The sequence below is a fragment of the Biomphalaria glabrata genome, chromosome 2, assembly GCF_947242115.1.
Source record: "Biomphalaria glabrata chromosome 2, xgBioGlab47.1, whole genome shotgun sequence".
Taxonomy (NCBI): domain Eukaryota; kingdom Metazoa; phylum Mollusca; class Gastropoda; family Planorbidae; genus Biomphalaria; species Biomphalaria glabrata.
The window spans coordinates 62940741-62957934 of record NC_074712.1 but is presented as its reverse complement, the minus strand read 5'-3'; the positions used below and the strand labels follow the sequence as shown (position 1 = coordinate 62957934).

At 39.4% G+C, this 17194-nt stretch overlaps 1 protein-coding gene across 2 annotated transcripts in view; it reads left to right on the top strand.

Moving 5' to 3' along the window:
- Positions 1-1165: 1165 nt before the first annotated feature.
- LOC106072637 (uncharacterized) overlaps positions 1166-17194 on the top strand; it is a 33599-nt gene continuing 17570 nt past the window's right edge. The window contains exons 1-7 of one of the 2 annotated variants that reach the window (XM_056021848.1): positions 1166-1377; positions 7200-7344; positions 7991-8142; positions 11180-11316; positions 13106-13250; positions 15057-15148; positions 16627-16834. In XM_056021848.1, coding sequence (XP_055877823.1) covers positions 1302-1377; positions 7200-7344; positions 7991-8142; positions 11180-11316; positions 13106-13250; positions 15057-15148; positions 16627-16834 — 955 coding nt within the window. In that variant the 5' untranslated portion in view covers positions 1166-1301. Of the gene's footprint in view, positions 1378-3342; positions 3374-7199; positions 7345-7990; positions 8143-11179; positions 11317-13105; positions 13251-15056; positions 15149-16626; positions 16835-17194 lie in introns of those variants that run through there. The other variant, XM_056021850.1, reaches the window with a different exon arrangement.

The window sequence follows — 17194 nt, the reverse complement described above, 5'->3', positions numbered from 1 at the left end:
ATTGGCTTGACTAGTAAAAATGTTTGACATGTTTCGGATGTTCCTTGAGAGTTGAAGATAGTTTACTTCCTAGTCCAAACTTCCCGCAGGACGACGGGGGATATTATATGGGAGCGGGCAGGGTTTGAACCAGGGACCATCGATAAATCCAAACGCGCAAACCGCACGACCAGTCAGCCATCTAGATCTAGAGTCTAGTAAATTGATCATACGTCATAAAGCATTGCGGCTTGCAGTTCCAATTAATAATAGATTTGACTAGTAGATCTATTATAATTACTATAATCACATAATGAAATGATTAGATCTAGTCTACATATAGGCCTAGCTATTAGGCTATATAGTATAGGCTCTATTATAGAATATAGATTAGTGATTAGATGTAATATATTATATATTTTGACAACCTCTAGCTTATCTGGACAATCTGGTGGATTCTAGATCTACGAATACACCGACCTAATCAACACTGCACACATAGACATAGATCTATTATAATTAGATCTATGTGACGTCTAAATCTAGAGTCTAGATCTACGTCTTAGATTTGTGTCGTAGATAATATATAGATTCTATTATAGATAATAATCTAGATCTCCATTGGGACTTTGTTTTAAAAATATTAGATCTAGTTTTTTCATGTCTCAATTTAAGGATTGCAATTAATAAAACCTGGAGTATAAGGTAAAATAAAACTGAGTTGCAAAATAGCATGTAATCAAATATCCATATGCGGAAATAACTGACGTTTCAAGGAGGATCTCTTTACGCGAGGTCACACTCAACCAATGGCGTTTCTTTATTATATGGCTAAAAATAAACTAGTTTTCTTGAAAATATTGACTGTAGATTTCCGATTATTGACAAGTGGCTTTAAAATCGAGGCGTTTTTAGAGTCGTGATGATGATAAGCAAAAAAAAAAAAAACGATACCAAATACTGGGTCAGTTTTTTGTAGACCAAATAACAAAAATGGCGTAACAAAGCGGCTATTTTTTTTTCTTGTTTTGGCCAAATTCGATAAAATTATTGCCACAAATGCTTAAAAAAAATTTGTTTGAAATATGTAATGAAAATTTGAAAAACGATTTCTCTATTCAACAGAGTTAACTAGGAATCGATATCCCCCGAGACCAAAAAACTCGATTTCATCCAGAGATGCCTCCCTTTAAATGTGGAAACCTATTCATTGTTGCTACACATCATACTCTCTTTATATCCAGTAGACGCTATGAGCACGGTGGCGTGCCCTATTCATCGCCATTATTTTTTAAGTGTGTTGACACACAGTGAACTGGAAAATGTTACTTTGCCTTGTCTTTGTTTGCTTTAGTTTTATTCGACCAGCCTTATCTTACTCCTGGCGCCCTGAAGACGGTAAAACATTACATATTTATATTATGAAATAAAATAAAAAAGTATTAGTAATAATTGATTTATTTATCACTAATAGATCTAGTAAACACGGAGGCCAGGTTCGAATCCTAGTGAAGACAGGGATTTTTACTTTCGGTTTCTTCGGGGTTCTCCTCTGAGTCTAACCAGCTCTAATGGGTGGGCCTACATGAAATTATCTGTGCTGGCCACGTGACACACTCGTAGACTATTAGCCTCAGAAACAGATGACCTTTGCATCATCTGCCCTATAGATCTTAAGTTCTGCAGGGGAGAACTTAAGTACTTGAGTTTTAAAAGTAAACATAATATAGTCTCAAAGTACTTTGAACTTGGTTAGGCTCCTACTCGAAGGAGTTACTGTTCTTCGTAATAGTGTGAAGCCTGTCGTCTGCTTGGGTTCTACAAGGGGCGAGTTGCCTGCCCATTGGTAATTTATATCGGATTTAATGCTTTTCAAAAGACTCGACTACATCATTTGCTCTATCTTCTCATTGCGTTTGTCCTTTAAGTGGCAATAATCCAGGGGCGTAGATATGAATTTTCCATCGTTTGGGGGTCCGGGGGGCTTGACCTCTTTGGGGGCCCTAGCATTTTGCGCAATAGTTAATTTTTTATGTAAAAGAGCACTCATTTGGGGGTGGGGGCCCGGGAGGATTTTCAAATTCTTCCCCTTCCTCCCCCACCCTAGCTACGCCACTGCAATAATCCCAAAGGTTCTTCTTTTGGGCCTAATATTTTATTGTATCAATTTAATGATAGAAATGAATACAAACTGTGAGTATAACGCAAGGTATAACAGGAAATGCAAAATAACATGTAAACAAATGTCGATTGAACAAATATTGATCAGCGGAAATAATGGAGGTTTCTAGTGATTTCTACAGGATATAACTTTCACGATAATCTTATGTACTGTTCCCCTGGTCATCCAACCAACTGAATAAAAGTAAAACAAAGCATTCAATTTAAAACAGGTATACCTCATGTACATATATATGTTAGAGGGCCGACAACTATTATTTGTTTCTAGAAATGTGCATTTTATCTGTAGGCTTGCGTTTCACTTTTTTTCTTTTAAACTCGTCTCTTACATAGTACATTAAGCACAACGACCAACCGCCTTTGCTTTTCCCCAACTAATGTCAGGTAACCATTGGAGCCGGCTGGACTCACAGGCGCCCAGCGATTCCGAAATTAAAAATCCCAGTCTTCACCAGGATTCGAGCCCGGAACCCCTGGTTCGGAAGCCAAGCACTATACCGCTCAGCCACCGCGCAACCGGTAAGCTTAAGCTGTACCTTAATCACCACTTAATCGCTTGGAATATGATTAAAAGTGTCGTTAATTGTTTCAAGCTCAAGCCTCCTCCGTCTCTTGCATAGCTAGTTGTTAAATAATACTCCGAGCCGGAACTAAAATGTGGTGGAAGAGCCGCAGCCAAGAAGTTAAGGAGCCGCACGTGGCTCCAGAGCCGCATTTTGTGACCACTGCTATAAAGTATTATATAGCCTGTTTCTTCCTTTTGTCTATTATGTAAGTGACCCTGCATCTTTTGGAGTTCTGCAAAACAGCTTTTAATATGCGAACACCTGTTCATAAAAGAGGTCATCAAAAACTTGCATATTTGTGCTTTTTTCTGAGCGAGTTTGTGTTTCAATCCTGTAGATAAAATAGACTGAATTTGATTGATGAATAAAATGCAATCGCAATTAAAAACAGGGTAATAGCCGGACATTGTTACACTTTTGGTCAAGGCCTGACATCAAATTGACACAGTGCTGGGCTTTTAAACCAAAGGTCTCTAGTTTAAATCCTGGTCAAGACGGACATTTGGAATTTTCGTATGACGCCCCCTTTCAACGTGAGAAAGACGGGTAGAATTGCTTTGGCGTAGACACATGTTTTTAGCTGAGCCTCTTGTTTTACTTCTTACAGAAAACGTGACAGCTTACACCGACCATGAGTTCCCCTAGCAGTAAGTTTCAGGAAGTAAATTACGAGGAGGAGACAGCACAATACCAGCACCACAGACCCCACTGGACACCTCATGTTATTTTACCCTGCACTAGGAACATGTTAATTTCTACTGCACTAGGAACAGGTTATTTTACACTGCACTAGGAACATGTTATATTACACTGCACTAGGAACAGGTAATTTTACACTGCAAGGGGAACATGTAATTTTACACTGCACTAGGAACAGATTATTTTACACTGCACTAGGAACATGGTAATTGCTGCGCTAGGAACAGGTTATTTTACACTGCAATAGGAACAGGTTATTTTGCAACTGTAAGGGGAACAGGTTATTTTACACTGCACTAGGATCATGTAATTTTGCAACTTCAAGGTGAACAGGTTATTTAACACTGCAAGGGGAAAATGTTATTTTACACTGCACTAGGAACATGTTATTTTACGCTGCACTAGGAACAGGTTATTTTGCAACTGCAAGGGGAAAAGATTATTTTACACTGCAAGAGGAACATATTATTTTACAATGCACTAGGAACATGTTATTTTACACTGCTTTAGGAACATGTTATTTTACACTTCACTAGGAACATGCTATTTACATCGCACTAGGAACATGTTATTTTACACTGCACTAGCAACTTGTTTTTTACGCTGTAAGGTGAATTTATGACATTACTCCGTCGTGGGAACATTTTAGTTCAGCATGTACCGGAGGCTGTACCATTCTTCTTAACTCCCAATAGGATACAAACTGTGACGTAGACTAACATTCTCCATTCTTTGTGATAGTTTCTCCTTGAACCCCCCTCCATTCTTTGTGATAGTTTCTCCTTGAACTCTCCTCCATTCTTTGTGATAGTTTCTCCTTGAACCCCCCTCCATTCTCTGTGATAGTTTCCCCTTGAACCCCCCCTCCATTCTCTGTGATAGTTTCTCCTTGAACCCCCCTCCATTCTCTGTGATAGTTTCTCCTTGAACCCCCCTCCATTCTCTGTGATAGTTTCTCCTTGAACCCCCCTCCATTCTCTGTGATAGTTTCCCCTTGAACCCCCCCTCCATTCTCTGTGATAGTTTCTCCTTGAACCCCCCTCCATTCTTTGTGATAGTTTCTCCTTGAACCCCCCTCCATTCTTTGTGATAGTTTCTCCTTGAACCCCCCTCCATTCTCTGTGATAGTTTCTCCTTGAACCCCCCTCCATTCTTTGTGATAGTTTCTCCTTGAACCCCCCTCCATTCTTTGTGATAGTTTCTCCTTGAACCCCCCTCCATTCTCTGTGATAGTTTCCCCTTGAACCCCCCTCCATTCTTTGTGATAGTTTCTCCTTGAACCCCCTCCATTCTCTGTGATAGTTTCTCCTTGAACCCCCCTCCATTCTCTGTGATAGTTTCCCCTTGAACCCCCCCTCCATTCTCTGTGATAGTTTCTCCTTGAACCCCCCTCCATTCTTTGTGATAGTTTCTCCTTGAACCCCCCTCCATTCTTTGTGATAGTTTCTCCTTGAACCCCCCTCCATTCTCTGTGATAGTTTCCCCTTGAACCCCCCTCCATTCTTTGTGATAGTTTCTCCTTGAACCCCCCCTCCATTCTTTGTGATAGTTTCTCCTTGAACCCCCCTCCATTCTTTGTGATAGTTTCTCCTTGAACTCTCCTCCATTCTTTGTGATAGTTTCTCCTTGAACCCCCCTCCATTCTCTGTGATAGTTTCCCCTTGAACCCCCCTCCATTCTTTGTGATAGTTTCTCCTTGAACTCTCCTCCATTCTCTGTGATAGTTTCTCCTTGAACTCTCCTCCATTCTCTGTGATAGTTTCTCCTTGAACTCTCCTCCATTCTTTGTGATAGTTTCTCCTTGAACTCTCCTCCATTCTCTGTGATAGTTTCTCCTTGAACTCTCCTCCATTCTTTGTGATAGTTTCTCCTTGAACTCTCCTCCATTCTTTGTGATAGTTTCTCCTTGAACTCTCCTCCATTCTCTGTGATAGTTTCTCCTTGAACTCTCCTCCATTCTTTGTGATAGTTTCTCCTTGAACTCTCCTCCATTCTCTGTGATAGTTTCTCCTTGAACTCTCCTCCATTCTTTGTGATAGTTTCTCCTTGAACTCTCCTCCATTCTTTGTGATAGTTTCTCCTTGAACTCTCCTCCATTCTTTGTGATAGTTTCTCCTTGAACTCTCCTCCATTCTTTGTGATAGTTTCTCCTTGAACCCCCCTCCATTCTCTGTGATAGTTTCTCCTTGAACCCCCCTCCATTCTTTGTGATAGTTTCTCCTTGAACTCTCCTCCATTCTCTGTGATAGTTTCTCCTTGAACTCTCCTCCATTCTCTGTGATAGTTTCTCCTTGAACTCTCCTCCATTCTCTGTGATAGTTTCTCCTTGAACTCTCCTCCATTCTCTGTGATAGTTTCTCCTTGAACCCCCCTCCATTCTTTGTGATAGTTTCTCCTTGAACCCCCCTCCATTCTTTGTGATAGTTTCTCCTTGAACCCCCCTCCATTCTCTGTGATAGTTTCTCCTTGAACCCCCCTCCATTCTTTGTGATAGTTTCTCCTTGAACCCCCCTCCATTCTTTGTGATAGTTTCCCCTTGAACTCTCCTCCATTCTTTGTGATAGTTTCTCCTTGAACCCCCCTCCATTCTTTGTGATAGTTTCTCCTTGAACTCTCCTCCATTCTTTGTGATAGTTTCTCCTTGAACCCCCCTCCATTCTTTGTGATAGTTTCTCCTTGAACCCCCCTCCATTCTCTGTGATAGTTTCCCCTTGAACCCCCCTCCATTCTTTGTGATAGTTTCTCCTTGAACTCTCCTCCATTCTCTGTGATAGTTTCTCCTTGAACCCCCCTCCATTCTTTGTGATAGTTTCTCCTTGAACCCCCCTCCATTCTTTGTGATAGTTTCTCCTTGAACCCCCCTCCATTCTTTGTGATAGTTTCTCCTTGAACTCTCCTCCATTCTCTGTGATAGTTTCTCCTTGAACCCCCCTCCATTCTTTGTGATAGTTTCTCCTTGAACTCTCCTCCATTCTCTGTGATAGTTTCCCCTTGAACCCCCCTCCATTCTTTGTGATAGTTTCTCCTTGAACTCTCCTCCATTCTCTGTGATAGTTTCTCCTTGAACCCCCCTCCATTCTCTGTGATAGTTTCTCCTTGAACCCCCCTCCATTCTTTGTGATAGTTTCTCCTTGAACCCCCCTCCATTCTCTGTGATAGTTTCTCCTTGAACCCCCCTCCATTCTCTGTGATAGTTTCTCCTTGAACCCCCCTCCATTCTCTGTGATAGTTTCTCCTTGAACCCCCCTCCATTCTTTGTGATAGTTTCTCCTTGAACCCCCCTCCATTCTCTGTGATAGTTTCTCCTTGAACTCTCCTCCATTCTTTGTGATAGTTTCTCCTTGAACCCCCCTCCATTCTCTGTGATAGTTTCTCCTTGAACCCCCCTCCATTCTCTGTGATAGTTTCTCCTTGAACCCCCCTCCATTCTTTGTGATAGTTTCTCCTTGAACCCCCCTCCATTCTCTGTGATAGTTTCTCCTTGAACCCCCCTCCATTCTCTGTGATAGTTTCTCCTTGAACCCCCCTCCATTCTTTGTGATAGTTTCTCCTTGAACCCCCTCCATTCTTTCTGACAGTTTCCCCTTGAACCCCCCCTCCATTCTTTGTGATAGTTTCCCCTTGAACCCCCCTCCATTCTCTGTGATAGTTTCTCCTTGAACCCCCCTCCATTCTTTGTGATAGTTTCTCCTTGAACCCCCTCCATTCTTTCTGACAGTTTCCCCTTGAACCCCCCCTCCATTCTTTGTGATAGTTTCCCCTTGAACCTTGCAGGAAGACCAGAGAATGTAACGAACCTTGTGTGTTACCTCTACAACTGGAGAGAATACATCCGATGCACTTGGGACCATCCCCCCAGAAATAAACAAATCATGGACAACATTGAGGTGGATTTCATCTACAACTCTGATCCTTCGATGTAAGTAAATCTAAAAAAAAATTTTTTATTTCACAAAATCTTTATACCAAAACAAGAAAATGAAAAAAAGAAACTTAAAAAAACTTAAAAAAACAAAGCTTATATTAAACGTAGCTATATCAATTAGTTTGGATCAGTCATGTAATTGAATTTGTAAAAGATCTAGACTAACAATAAAAAAAAAAGCATTTATATAAATATAAAAAAAAAAGGGGGAACGACCTGAATTCGAACTTATGGTTCAAGCCTTCTCAGGCCAACAAGATAACCACTCTGCTAGTGGAGAGCCTATGAAAATGGGAGATTGTATTGTTTAGTCTCGCCCTATTTTTCCTGTTGTGTTCACCAAGACCCAGAATACGTCCTATAAAGGGGACTAATTCAGCTTATGTCCCCTCGCACCACTGCAATTGCAAAATTGCTTCCCTTGTTTGAGATAACAAACTAATTGTTGTTGTTCTTTTGGTATTGATTCTTGTATTGTCAGGTAAAAGAAATAACTGCAAAAATTCAGCTATGATCCGAGTATGGGTGTGGGAGAAATAACGTGTACAAGCTTTTTACCAGACAGAGTGAGTTGTCGTAGGATTTGTACATTTGACTTGATTTTATCCTACACTTTGACTTGATCTATATTTCTGTCTAGTCTTAGAGTCGTGAGATGTCCAGAGCTAACCAAAACAAGCTGTGTCATGGCCTTTACTGGATCCTATGTCTACACAATACAAATATCAGTAATTAATACAATAACAAACGGTAGTGTGGATCATATTTTTTCCTTCATTCCAAGTGAACACGGTAAATGATTCGGTAATTCTGCAGGATTTCAAGGGGCAGCCATCTTTGTTATTGTTTAGACTGTAATCTTGTATCTTGGATTTTCTCTCCGATTTGGGTTTTTGTTTGTTTTTATTTTTGAAGCAAAATAATATGCTAGATCTAGCTATACTGGTATCATATAGTCCTAATAAGTCTATTAATTAGACTCATAATCTAACTGCTAGAACTTGTTGATGTCTAAGAGCTGAGCCGAAGGCTCTTCGAGCTCTAAGTTTGAAAAAAAACCTGTTTGGACGCCAAACAGTAAAAAAAAAAAAACCTGTGTGAACACACAGTTCTGTTTGGGAGAGACCCTAGACAATGCCTATGTAAGGCATTGCTGTTGACCGATGCGTTCGGCCCCCGACACGTGGGCTAGAGACACGGCCGAAGGCCGAGAATGCACCGGGGACTTCTGCCATTTTCCTTCAATGTACCAAGCTAACTGTGCGGGATCCGCCATTTATGTAACGGTCCCTTTGAGGAACAGCGCATGGATTGATGACATGTTTGTGGGGACTTAATTACAACCCCGCCCGTGCAATGAGTGGACTCTCGTCTACCCGTGGGCATCCCCACGGGCGTCCTGTGTTGCTACCCATTTAGCCTAGCCACTTCTTCAAATGGCCGTTTCCACGCGGGCGCCACAATGAGGCAGGGCAACGTGCCCGCGACTGCTAGAACTAGACATAACTCTAGACTAATTACTATATTAATATGACAAGGTTCTTAAAGGCAATAAAGGTCAATTAATGTTTGGTAATAAACTGTGCTGATATTTATTGTAGGCCTAGTTAAATTTAGATTCTCTATATCAGAATAATTCAGAATAGATATAGACACTATTTAACAATTAAAAAGAAGACGGAACAATAAGAAACGTATTGTATTAACACAAAGTCAAAATTAAAAGTAAAAATAGCATTGCTTTGAAAACACAGAAGTAATGTTAATTCTTGGTATTTTTTAAGACACTATCTTGGGATTTCTTTGGAACATAAACAATAAAAAAATAGTACAAAGATGGCTGCCCCTTGACCAATGCTTCATAGAATCTTACTTCATGATTTATTATTATTCGGGTCGATATCATTAACTGATTATGCACACAACTCTTATACTAGTTTCTAACTGACAAATCAGCTGTTTATTAAGGACGCCATTCAAGGTAACAACTACAGCCAACAAGGGACATTACTCCAATATACTTAATAGCATAACCTATATATAACATACATACTAACAATTCGAATTTTTTTTTTGCTACTTAAGTTATTTATTTGCACGAACTGTGGCAAAGTCTGCCGCTCCAGAATTGGCCTGATCAGCCACACCAGATTCTGCACCGTCTCAAGACGAAACCAAAACCAGGGCGCATCCATTGTCTTCTGAGACAGAAGGACCCTATATTTAGATCTACACAGAATTACACCATAGTAATTCTAACATAGATCCATAGCATATCATAGATATTATATTTGTTTTAGGGGTTCTTCAGCAGTTCAGAATAATCTTATCTCAACGTCGGAAAAGTATAAAAGCCAAATTCTGACGATTCAAAATTCATTCTGTTTCAGGGCCGGATTTAAGTATGTAGGGGCCACTACGCTTCTTCGAAACCTTAAATACAAATCCACTTTTTAATAATAATACTAATATCTAGAAGCATGCCATTTTTTTAGAAGAAAAAAACAAAGTACTTGTAAATTGAAACTAATTTTCTTTCTTTTAAAAATAATATTTAATATGCATATTAAAAAATAAGTGAATTTTGAGTTTTTGGAAGGTAAGTCCCTGGGGTGACGTTCTGTCTTAAATTCTGAGATGTATTAAAATAGTTCTAACACAATACAAGCGGACACTTCTCAACCACGACAGTGCTGATTTAAAGTATTCTCACTAAAACGCGGAATTCTGATATTTGTTTAAAAAACTTTTTTTTTGTGTGGAGGCCCCGCCTGTCTCCCATTAAAGCGGCCATGTGTATAGACAACGACTTTGACCATGTAATTGTGACAAAAGATGTTGGTCAAATTAGGGTCTAAGTTGTCATCACTAGCAATCACTAGCGAATCCAGATTTTTTGAGTTGGGGGAGGGCGATTTTTTTTCCTAACTCTAATCCTAACGCCCAGTAAACCCTAACCCTATGTATAAACGCATATACACAGCCGCTGGGGGGGGGGTCGACCTAGATGGGGGTGGGTAATCGCCCCTACCGCCCCTCCACTGGATCCGCCTGTGCTAGCAATGTATCCGTGTGCCTGGGATCAAGAACACGAGGGTTTGGCCTATTGTAGGTTGAATGCAACAAAAACCAAATTAAGTCATTCCGATTCCGGTGCCACATTTTACAGTACCATCACATGCACTCTCCACGCAGAAGAAATGATGAAAATGATAGAGCGTAGAATAAATGAGAATTGGACCAGCTCACAACCCAATTACAAGAAAAAGAAGGCCTACTATAAGCTATCTCGACATGACCAATGCATAATATTTCGACTCAGAACCGAACACAACAGAATGAGACAACATATGTTCCGGAAGCTTAAAGTCGGGACGAGCGAAACCTGTCCTTGTGGAGCATCACCAGAGAATGCTGAACATGTCCTTCAAAGCTGCATACTATATCAAGAGGACCGAACAAGACTCTGGCCCCAAAACCCTTCTACAGAAGAAAATTTATACGGAGAACTGCCTGATCTGGAAACCACTGGGCGATTTATCTCAGGTATAGGATTACAGATTTGAACCCTCCGACGTGTAAAATGAAACTGAAGAAGAAGAAGATCACATGCACTTTCGATGATGTGACGAATTCTTACATGGTGATGTAGCAAGATCTAAATTTCATTAGTTAAAATCTATTTGTTTTTCAAATGGCCCCTAATGGTCCCAGGGCGCCTCGAACCTCTTGGCGCTATAAGCAAATGATTGCCACGCCAAATACAACATTAATGCAAAAATCTTATGTATTAAATGTTTCTTGTTTTTTTTTTTAAATGTTTCTTTAGTAAAACCAGCTCCAGTTGAAGGTCTCAAAGCTTTCATACATAATGGCTCGCTTCAGGTTACCTGGCACCATCCGAAAATATATTGGACAAAAACGTTTCAAATATTTCTTCAAACACATAGTAGCACAACATGGAGGGTAAGGAAAAGTTCTATCTATCTATCTATCTATCTATCTATCTATCTATCTATCTATCTATCTATCTATCTATATATCTATATATCTATCTATTTATCTATCTATCTATCTATCTATCTATCTATCTATCTATCTATCAGTCTGTCTGTCTGTCTGTCCGTCCGTCCGTCTCTATCTATCTATCCATCCATCCATCCATCCATCCATCCATCCATCCATTATTGGATAGTAGGACAACATGGAGGGTAAGGAAAAGTTCTATCTATCTATCTATCTATCTATCTATCTATCTATCTATCTATCTATCTATCTATCTATCTATCTATCTATCTATCTAATCTATCTATCTGTCTGTCCGACCGTCCGTCCGTCTCTATCTATCCATTCATCCATCCATCCATCCATTATTGGATATCCCGACTAGAGTTGTATTTGCTGAGCACTTCTAAACGGAAACCTTCCAGATTAAACACCCCCACACAACCCCAAATACCCACAAAAAGAGATTGGACATAGCGAACTTTGCTATAAGCATGAAGTATGCGCTAAACAAAATGTCATTTAAATGTACATGTATATCACTCCGTGTCTTCACTAAGACCGTCCAGATACATTATAAGAATCAATATATACCCACTCCTTTTAAAAATTTTTTTTACCTCGCCTTTAAATCCAATAATGCAGAGAATTAATGCACAAACATATGGACCAACAAATAATCAAAAAATGTGTAGGGCAAGTGAGCGTAAGTAAACTAGGTACAGAGTAACACATGAAATTACTTTTGTATATCCCCATATTGGAAAGAACTTACCTCTTTTATCTATCTATCTATCTATCTATCTATCTATCTACTATCTATCTATCTATCTATCTATCTATCTATCTATCTATTTATCTCTCTCTCTCTCTCTATATATATATATATATATATATATATATATATATATTATATAGTAAAAAGTCTGTACACGTCATTTCTCCCACACCCAATCTCGGATCAAGCTGAAATTTCGCACAATTATTTCTTTTACCTGACAACACAAGAATCAATTTAAAAAAAAACAACAACAATTAGTTAATTAACTATTGATAGTTAATTGTTTTAGTTGGTATCTTGAAGAAAGGAAAGAAATTTAAATTATTCTTCTGAGGACTCTTGAGCCCTGTGTGATTTTTTTTTTATGCATTTAAAAAACGATCATGTAAACATTCATAAAGATACCCCCGTCCTCCCTTTCACTTTTACTTTTAAGACTAAGACTAAGACTAAGACTAAGACTGCTTTATTGATCCTTACGGAAATTTGTTGTGATTACAAGGACTCGTTTCTCATATAAAGACAACACAACAGAAAAATACACATAAATACAACAGACAACATAAAGAGTTCATTCAGCGACTACAAACAGGTATCTTGGTGCATTTCATGTTCCCTGATCAATGAGTGGCGGTGATAGAGTCTGACCGAGTGAGGTACGAACGAGTTTTTGTACCGCTCCGTTCTTGTTTTGATTGACAGCAGTCGCCCACTTCGCGACGACCTGGCGTAGTTCTGATGGAGCGGGTGGCCGTTGTCTTCCTAGATTTTTTCGATTTTTCTTAGGCACTTTTGTTCAAAAAGTTCCTTTAAAATAACGCATTGAGAAAACTATAAGGTTAACAAAAATAACTGGTAAAATATTTCTAATCTACATATTTATTATATATATACAAGTACGTGACTAATCCAATTACACCTATTATAAGAAGTTGTTTTCTTAAAAGTATTATTTGTTTTTCTTATTAGCTTTATAAAGAAGGCTGGCCCGAAGAGAAGTTGATAATTGATGATCTGAAGCCGTATACGCCTATCAATATCTCCGTGCTGTGTTGTCCAAAGAAAGGATTTTGTAGTGAGCCCTCCAACATTTCATCCACCACACCGGCCATTGGTAAGTCTTGAAAGCAGCGGTTCTCAACCTTTTAATCTCGGCGACCCCTTTTTTACTATTCCCACTCTGCGGCGACCCCCATCCACACAGTTATAGAAGAATAGACAAAAAAACATCCATATTTTCGATGGTCTTAGGCGACCCCTGGCAAATCGTCGATAGAACCCTAAGGGTGTCGCGACCCACAGGTTGAGAACCCCTGCTTTAAAGTATCATTGCGTAAGAAGAGAGTACGCGTCGCACCAGTTCCAATGACTGACCAACCTAAAACATAGTTTCGGTTCATATTTAACTTGAACGAGACTTGACAAAGAGACTCAAGCCGGCCTGGAAAACCAATGACTTGGCAGAATTTTGGTCATTGGTTAACATACATGACTAGATGCATGACACGTAGGACGTAATCATCTTCTTTTTTGGAGTAACGTCTATATTATATAAGATAAGACAGAGCTAGAAATCAACGTTTCAATGTCATGCAGTTTTAGATTTAGGTCATGTCTAGTGTCATCCACTAAAAATGCTTAATTAAACATCCATTTTTCATCACACATTAGAGCTCTTTTCCTCGGGCAACACATCTTTCTCTTCAAGAAAATCCTGTACGAACTTATTCAGTTTCCCAAATCTTCTGAGACTGTTTCATCTAGAAAGTTAACGCACCTCGAAATGAAAGGATCTTCGTGTATAAAGCTATGATGTCTCAGAAGAGGACAATTTAACATTCTTTTAAGCCAGATTACAGTTCCAGTAACTCCACCAGTCATTGACAGCTTAATTTACTTTAATTAGCTTTATTTGATTGATGATCTCCTAGACATGACTTTGATTCCTCAAATATGTCTGACCGTCTGTTTTTTTTTTTTTAAATGACTTAATGCAATTAAGTTCTTTAAAAATATTGAAAATATCATCATTTTTTTCTAACAACGAAAAGCTTAAATAGGTAACATAAAAATGTTCACATCTAACGAAAAAGAAAAAAAATATTCATATATCATTATACATACTGAAAATCTAATAATAACTATGTGTCTTGTGTATCTTGGTGTGATTATTTTAAAAAATATTTCGGTCAATTTGGCGCGTCGTAATAGCAAGTAAATTAAATTCCTAATGTATATTCTTGTCTAGAAATCGGTTATTATCATTTTTTTGTGAACAGGCACTCTTTTTCTTATTTTTCTCGGGGGTGAAATGCCCCACTTGTAATTGTGCAATGTGCCACCTTTGGGGCATGCGCCATAGGTTGGCCACCCCTGGTATAGTACATTCTACTTTCTGCAATCCCATTATGATACGGGCATGATCACGGTAGCTACCTGGTCATGGGATATGCTCTCTCGTCGTTTGCCTCCATGGTTCTGGATTCGAACCCTCCCCGCAGCTATTCTCAGCCGTTCTGCCGGTGGTCTAGACAAGGATGTAACTACTCTAAGCTACTATGAGACGATAATGTTAAAGTCATTCTACGAATTGATACCAATGCACTATCTATCAATTAGTGGAGTAGCTAGGGTGGGGGTGGGGAAGAAGGGGGAAAATTTGGAAATCCCCTCGCGCCCCCACTTCAGCCCCCCCCTCCAATGAGTGTTTTTTTTTTACATAAAAAAATTAAAATTACGCAAAATGCAGGGGCCCCAAAAGAGCTCAAGCCCCCCCCCCCTCGGGCCCACAAACGATGGAAAATTTCTATCTACGCCCCTGCTATCAATGCAATGCAAAGCAGACGTTTCTTAGATGTTCTCTTACATTGGAATGTATTATTTGTTCTCTCAAAATTACTCCTCTTTCTTTTCCGCTTAGCTCCTCCCATGGGACCAGGCACTGTCAATGGCAGTTATCGAGCAGAATCTTGCAAGCATCGGCTCTACAGAGATGTCACTCTATTCTGGCAGGTTGGAAACATTAAATTGTAAATAGATCATTAGTTCCATCACTTTTTTTTTCAAAAATCAACAAATACAAATTTCGCATTGTATCATTGGTACTCCGCCCCTGGTAAAGAGAAGCCTGAAAATGTATTTTTCAGACTTGGCAGAATTTACGTTATTGGTTAGCATGCATGCTACAAGCGTACAGTACTTAATGGTAATGGTAGTCCCACCGAGGGGCAGGGGAATAGAAAAAACAGTGCCACATATACATATTGACTGTCCATACGAATTCCGTCTCGACAGGTCTGGGAAGTCATGAGTTGTTGTATAGTGACATTTGGCATTGCTCAAAGCCGCTGGAGTTTTTCTCCTGGGCTTTTGAAAGAGATGGCTAGAACTCAAGCCTTCACTCAGGTTAGGTTAAATAATGATGAGGTATCGTCTGCTTGTCAGAATAAGTGTCATTACAAACATTACAAGTCTCGGATGAGGTATCGTCTGCTTGTCAGAATAAGTGTCATTACAAACATTACAAGTCTCGGCTTCATTGATGTCATCATCGTCGGGGTTGTAATTTTGGCCATGGCTCGTCTGCCCAGGCACCCCTGACAGTCTATCAGTTAATACATTAAGTCAGTGATGCCCAAAATACTGCCCGAAAGGGTTGGCAATGTGCAAATATACAACATACATAAAATGCAAGCACAGTGCAAACAGTCCACTCCGGGCTCGCGATGCCCACAACCCTATGGACCAGGGCCAAGTAGGGTCCATACTAATACAGATCAGGCTTGAATTCCGCAGAGTCCCAGGCCCGAGTCTCCGATACTGGGGAGAAACAACAGAAATCTCCAGCCAAGTATCCGCAACCTTAGCAAAGAACTAAATGAAGAAATGACGCCTACCGAGCGCGTCCTTAGAAACAGCGCACAAACTATTATGGTGCACAAATGAAACACACCAAATTAAGCACCAACTCCATATGCACATGACAATTATTTGCAAAGAAGTAGGTCAATGTATAGTACTATAGTACAAAGTATATTATTATTTTTCTTACCTACATTGCAATAGCATAGCAGACAACGTTAAACACACACACACACACACACACACACATACACACATACGAAATCTTGTTGGTGATAATCAAATATGGAGGCCAATCCATAAATAGCTTTTTCTTGTACAAAACAAATGTTATTCTTTAGTTGCCAACAGTGATCTATAAATATACCGCCGTAGACCTGTTTTATGTTGTTTCTTTTTTTGTACAAAATCTCTCTTAATCTACCTCTTTTTACTTTCAAACTATAAAGTCCGGGTTACACATTATGGCCGCTATGTTTCACCTAATCGCCTTCTCTTCTTCTTTTTCTCTCTTACTGAATTTTATTTCATAAAAAATGTAAAATAGAATCAATGCGTTGACCAAAAAGCATAGTACTGTAATGAACTTTTATTGTAAAAATCTCCAAAGTTGACATTCTATTTATTAGAACATCTTGGAAATACCTCAGTATGGTCCCTTGAAAGGATTTACGTTAAACGATGGGACCAGGGAACTACATGTAACCAATGTTTCAAAGCAAGCAACAATACAACTTCCATGTCACACTAGAGCCTCAGTGCAGATATTTGCCGAAAACACTGCCGGCAATTCAACTCGACCTACAGTAATGTCCGTAGCACCTGATTTATTCAAAGGTTTGTCTTTTGGTACACTGTTATGGTCCTGCAGTGTGAGCGTGTGTATCTTCGGTGACAATGTGGGAAGAGGGCAGCGATTGGTTGTGAGTGATGCAAGATAAACGCCATTGTCGTCAGGGGTCTTAGATAGGGGAGACGACTCCAGAACGCCAGACTGAAAAGACGTGTCTTTGTGGTGAGATGCATTGTGTTCAGTATTCCACTTGACATTATTACTTAAGTCTTCTAGATTTATTGCATTTCACCTCAAGCTGATTTTGTTTATATTGTAATAAAAGTTCTATTTAGTTTTGCTCACAATAAAAAAGTTATTTAAGTTATCTCAAGTTTTATAAGTTACAATATAATATGCCTGCA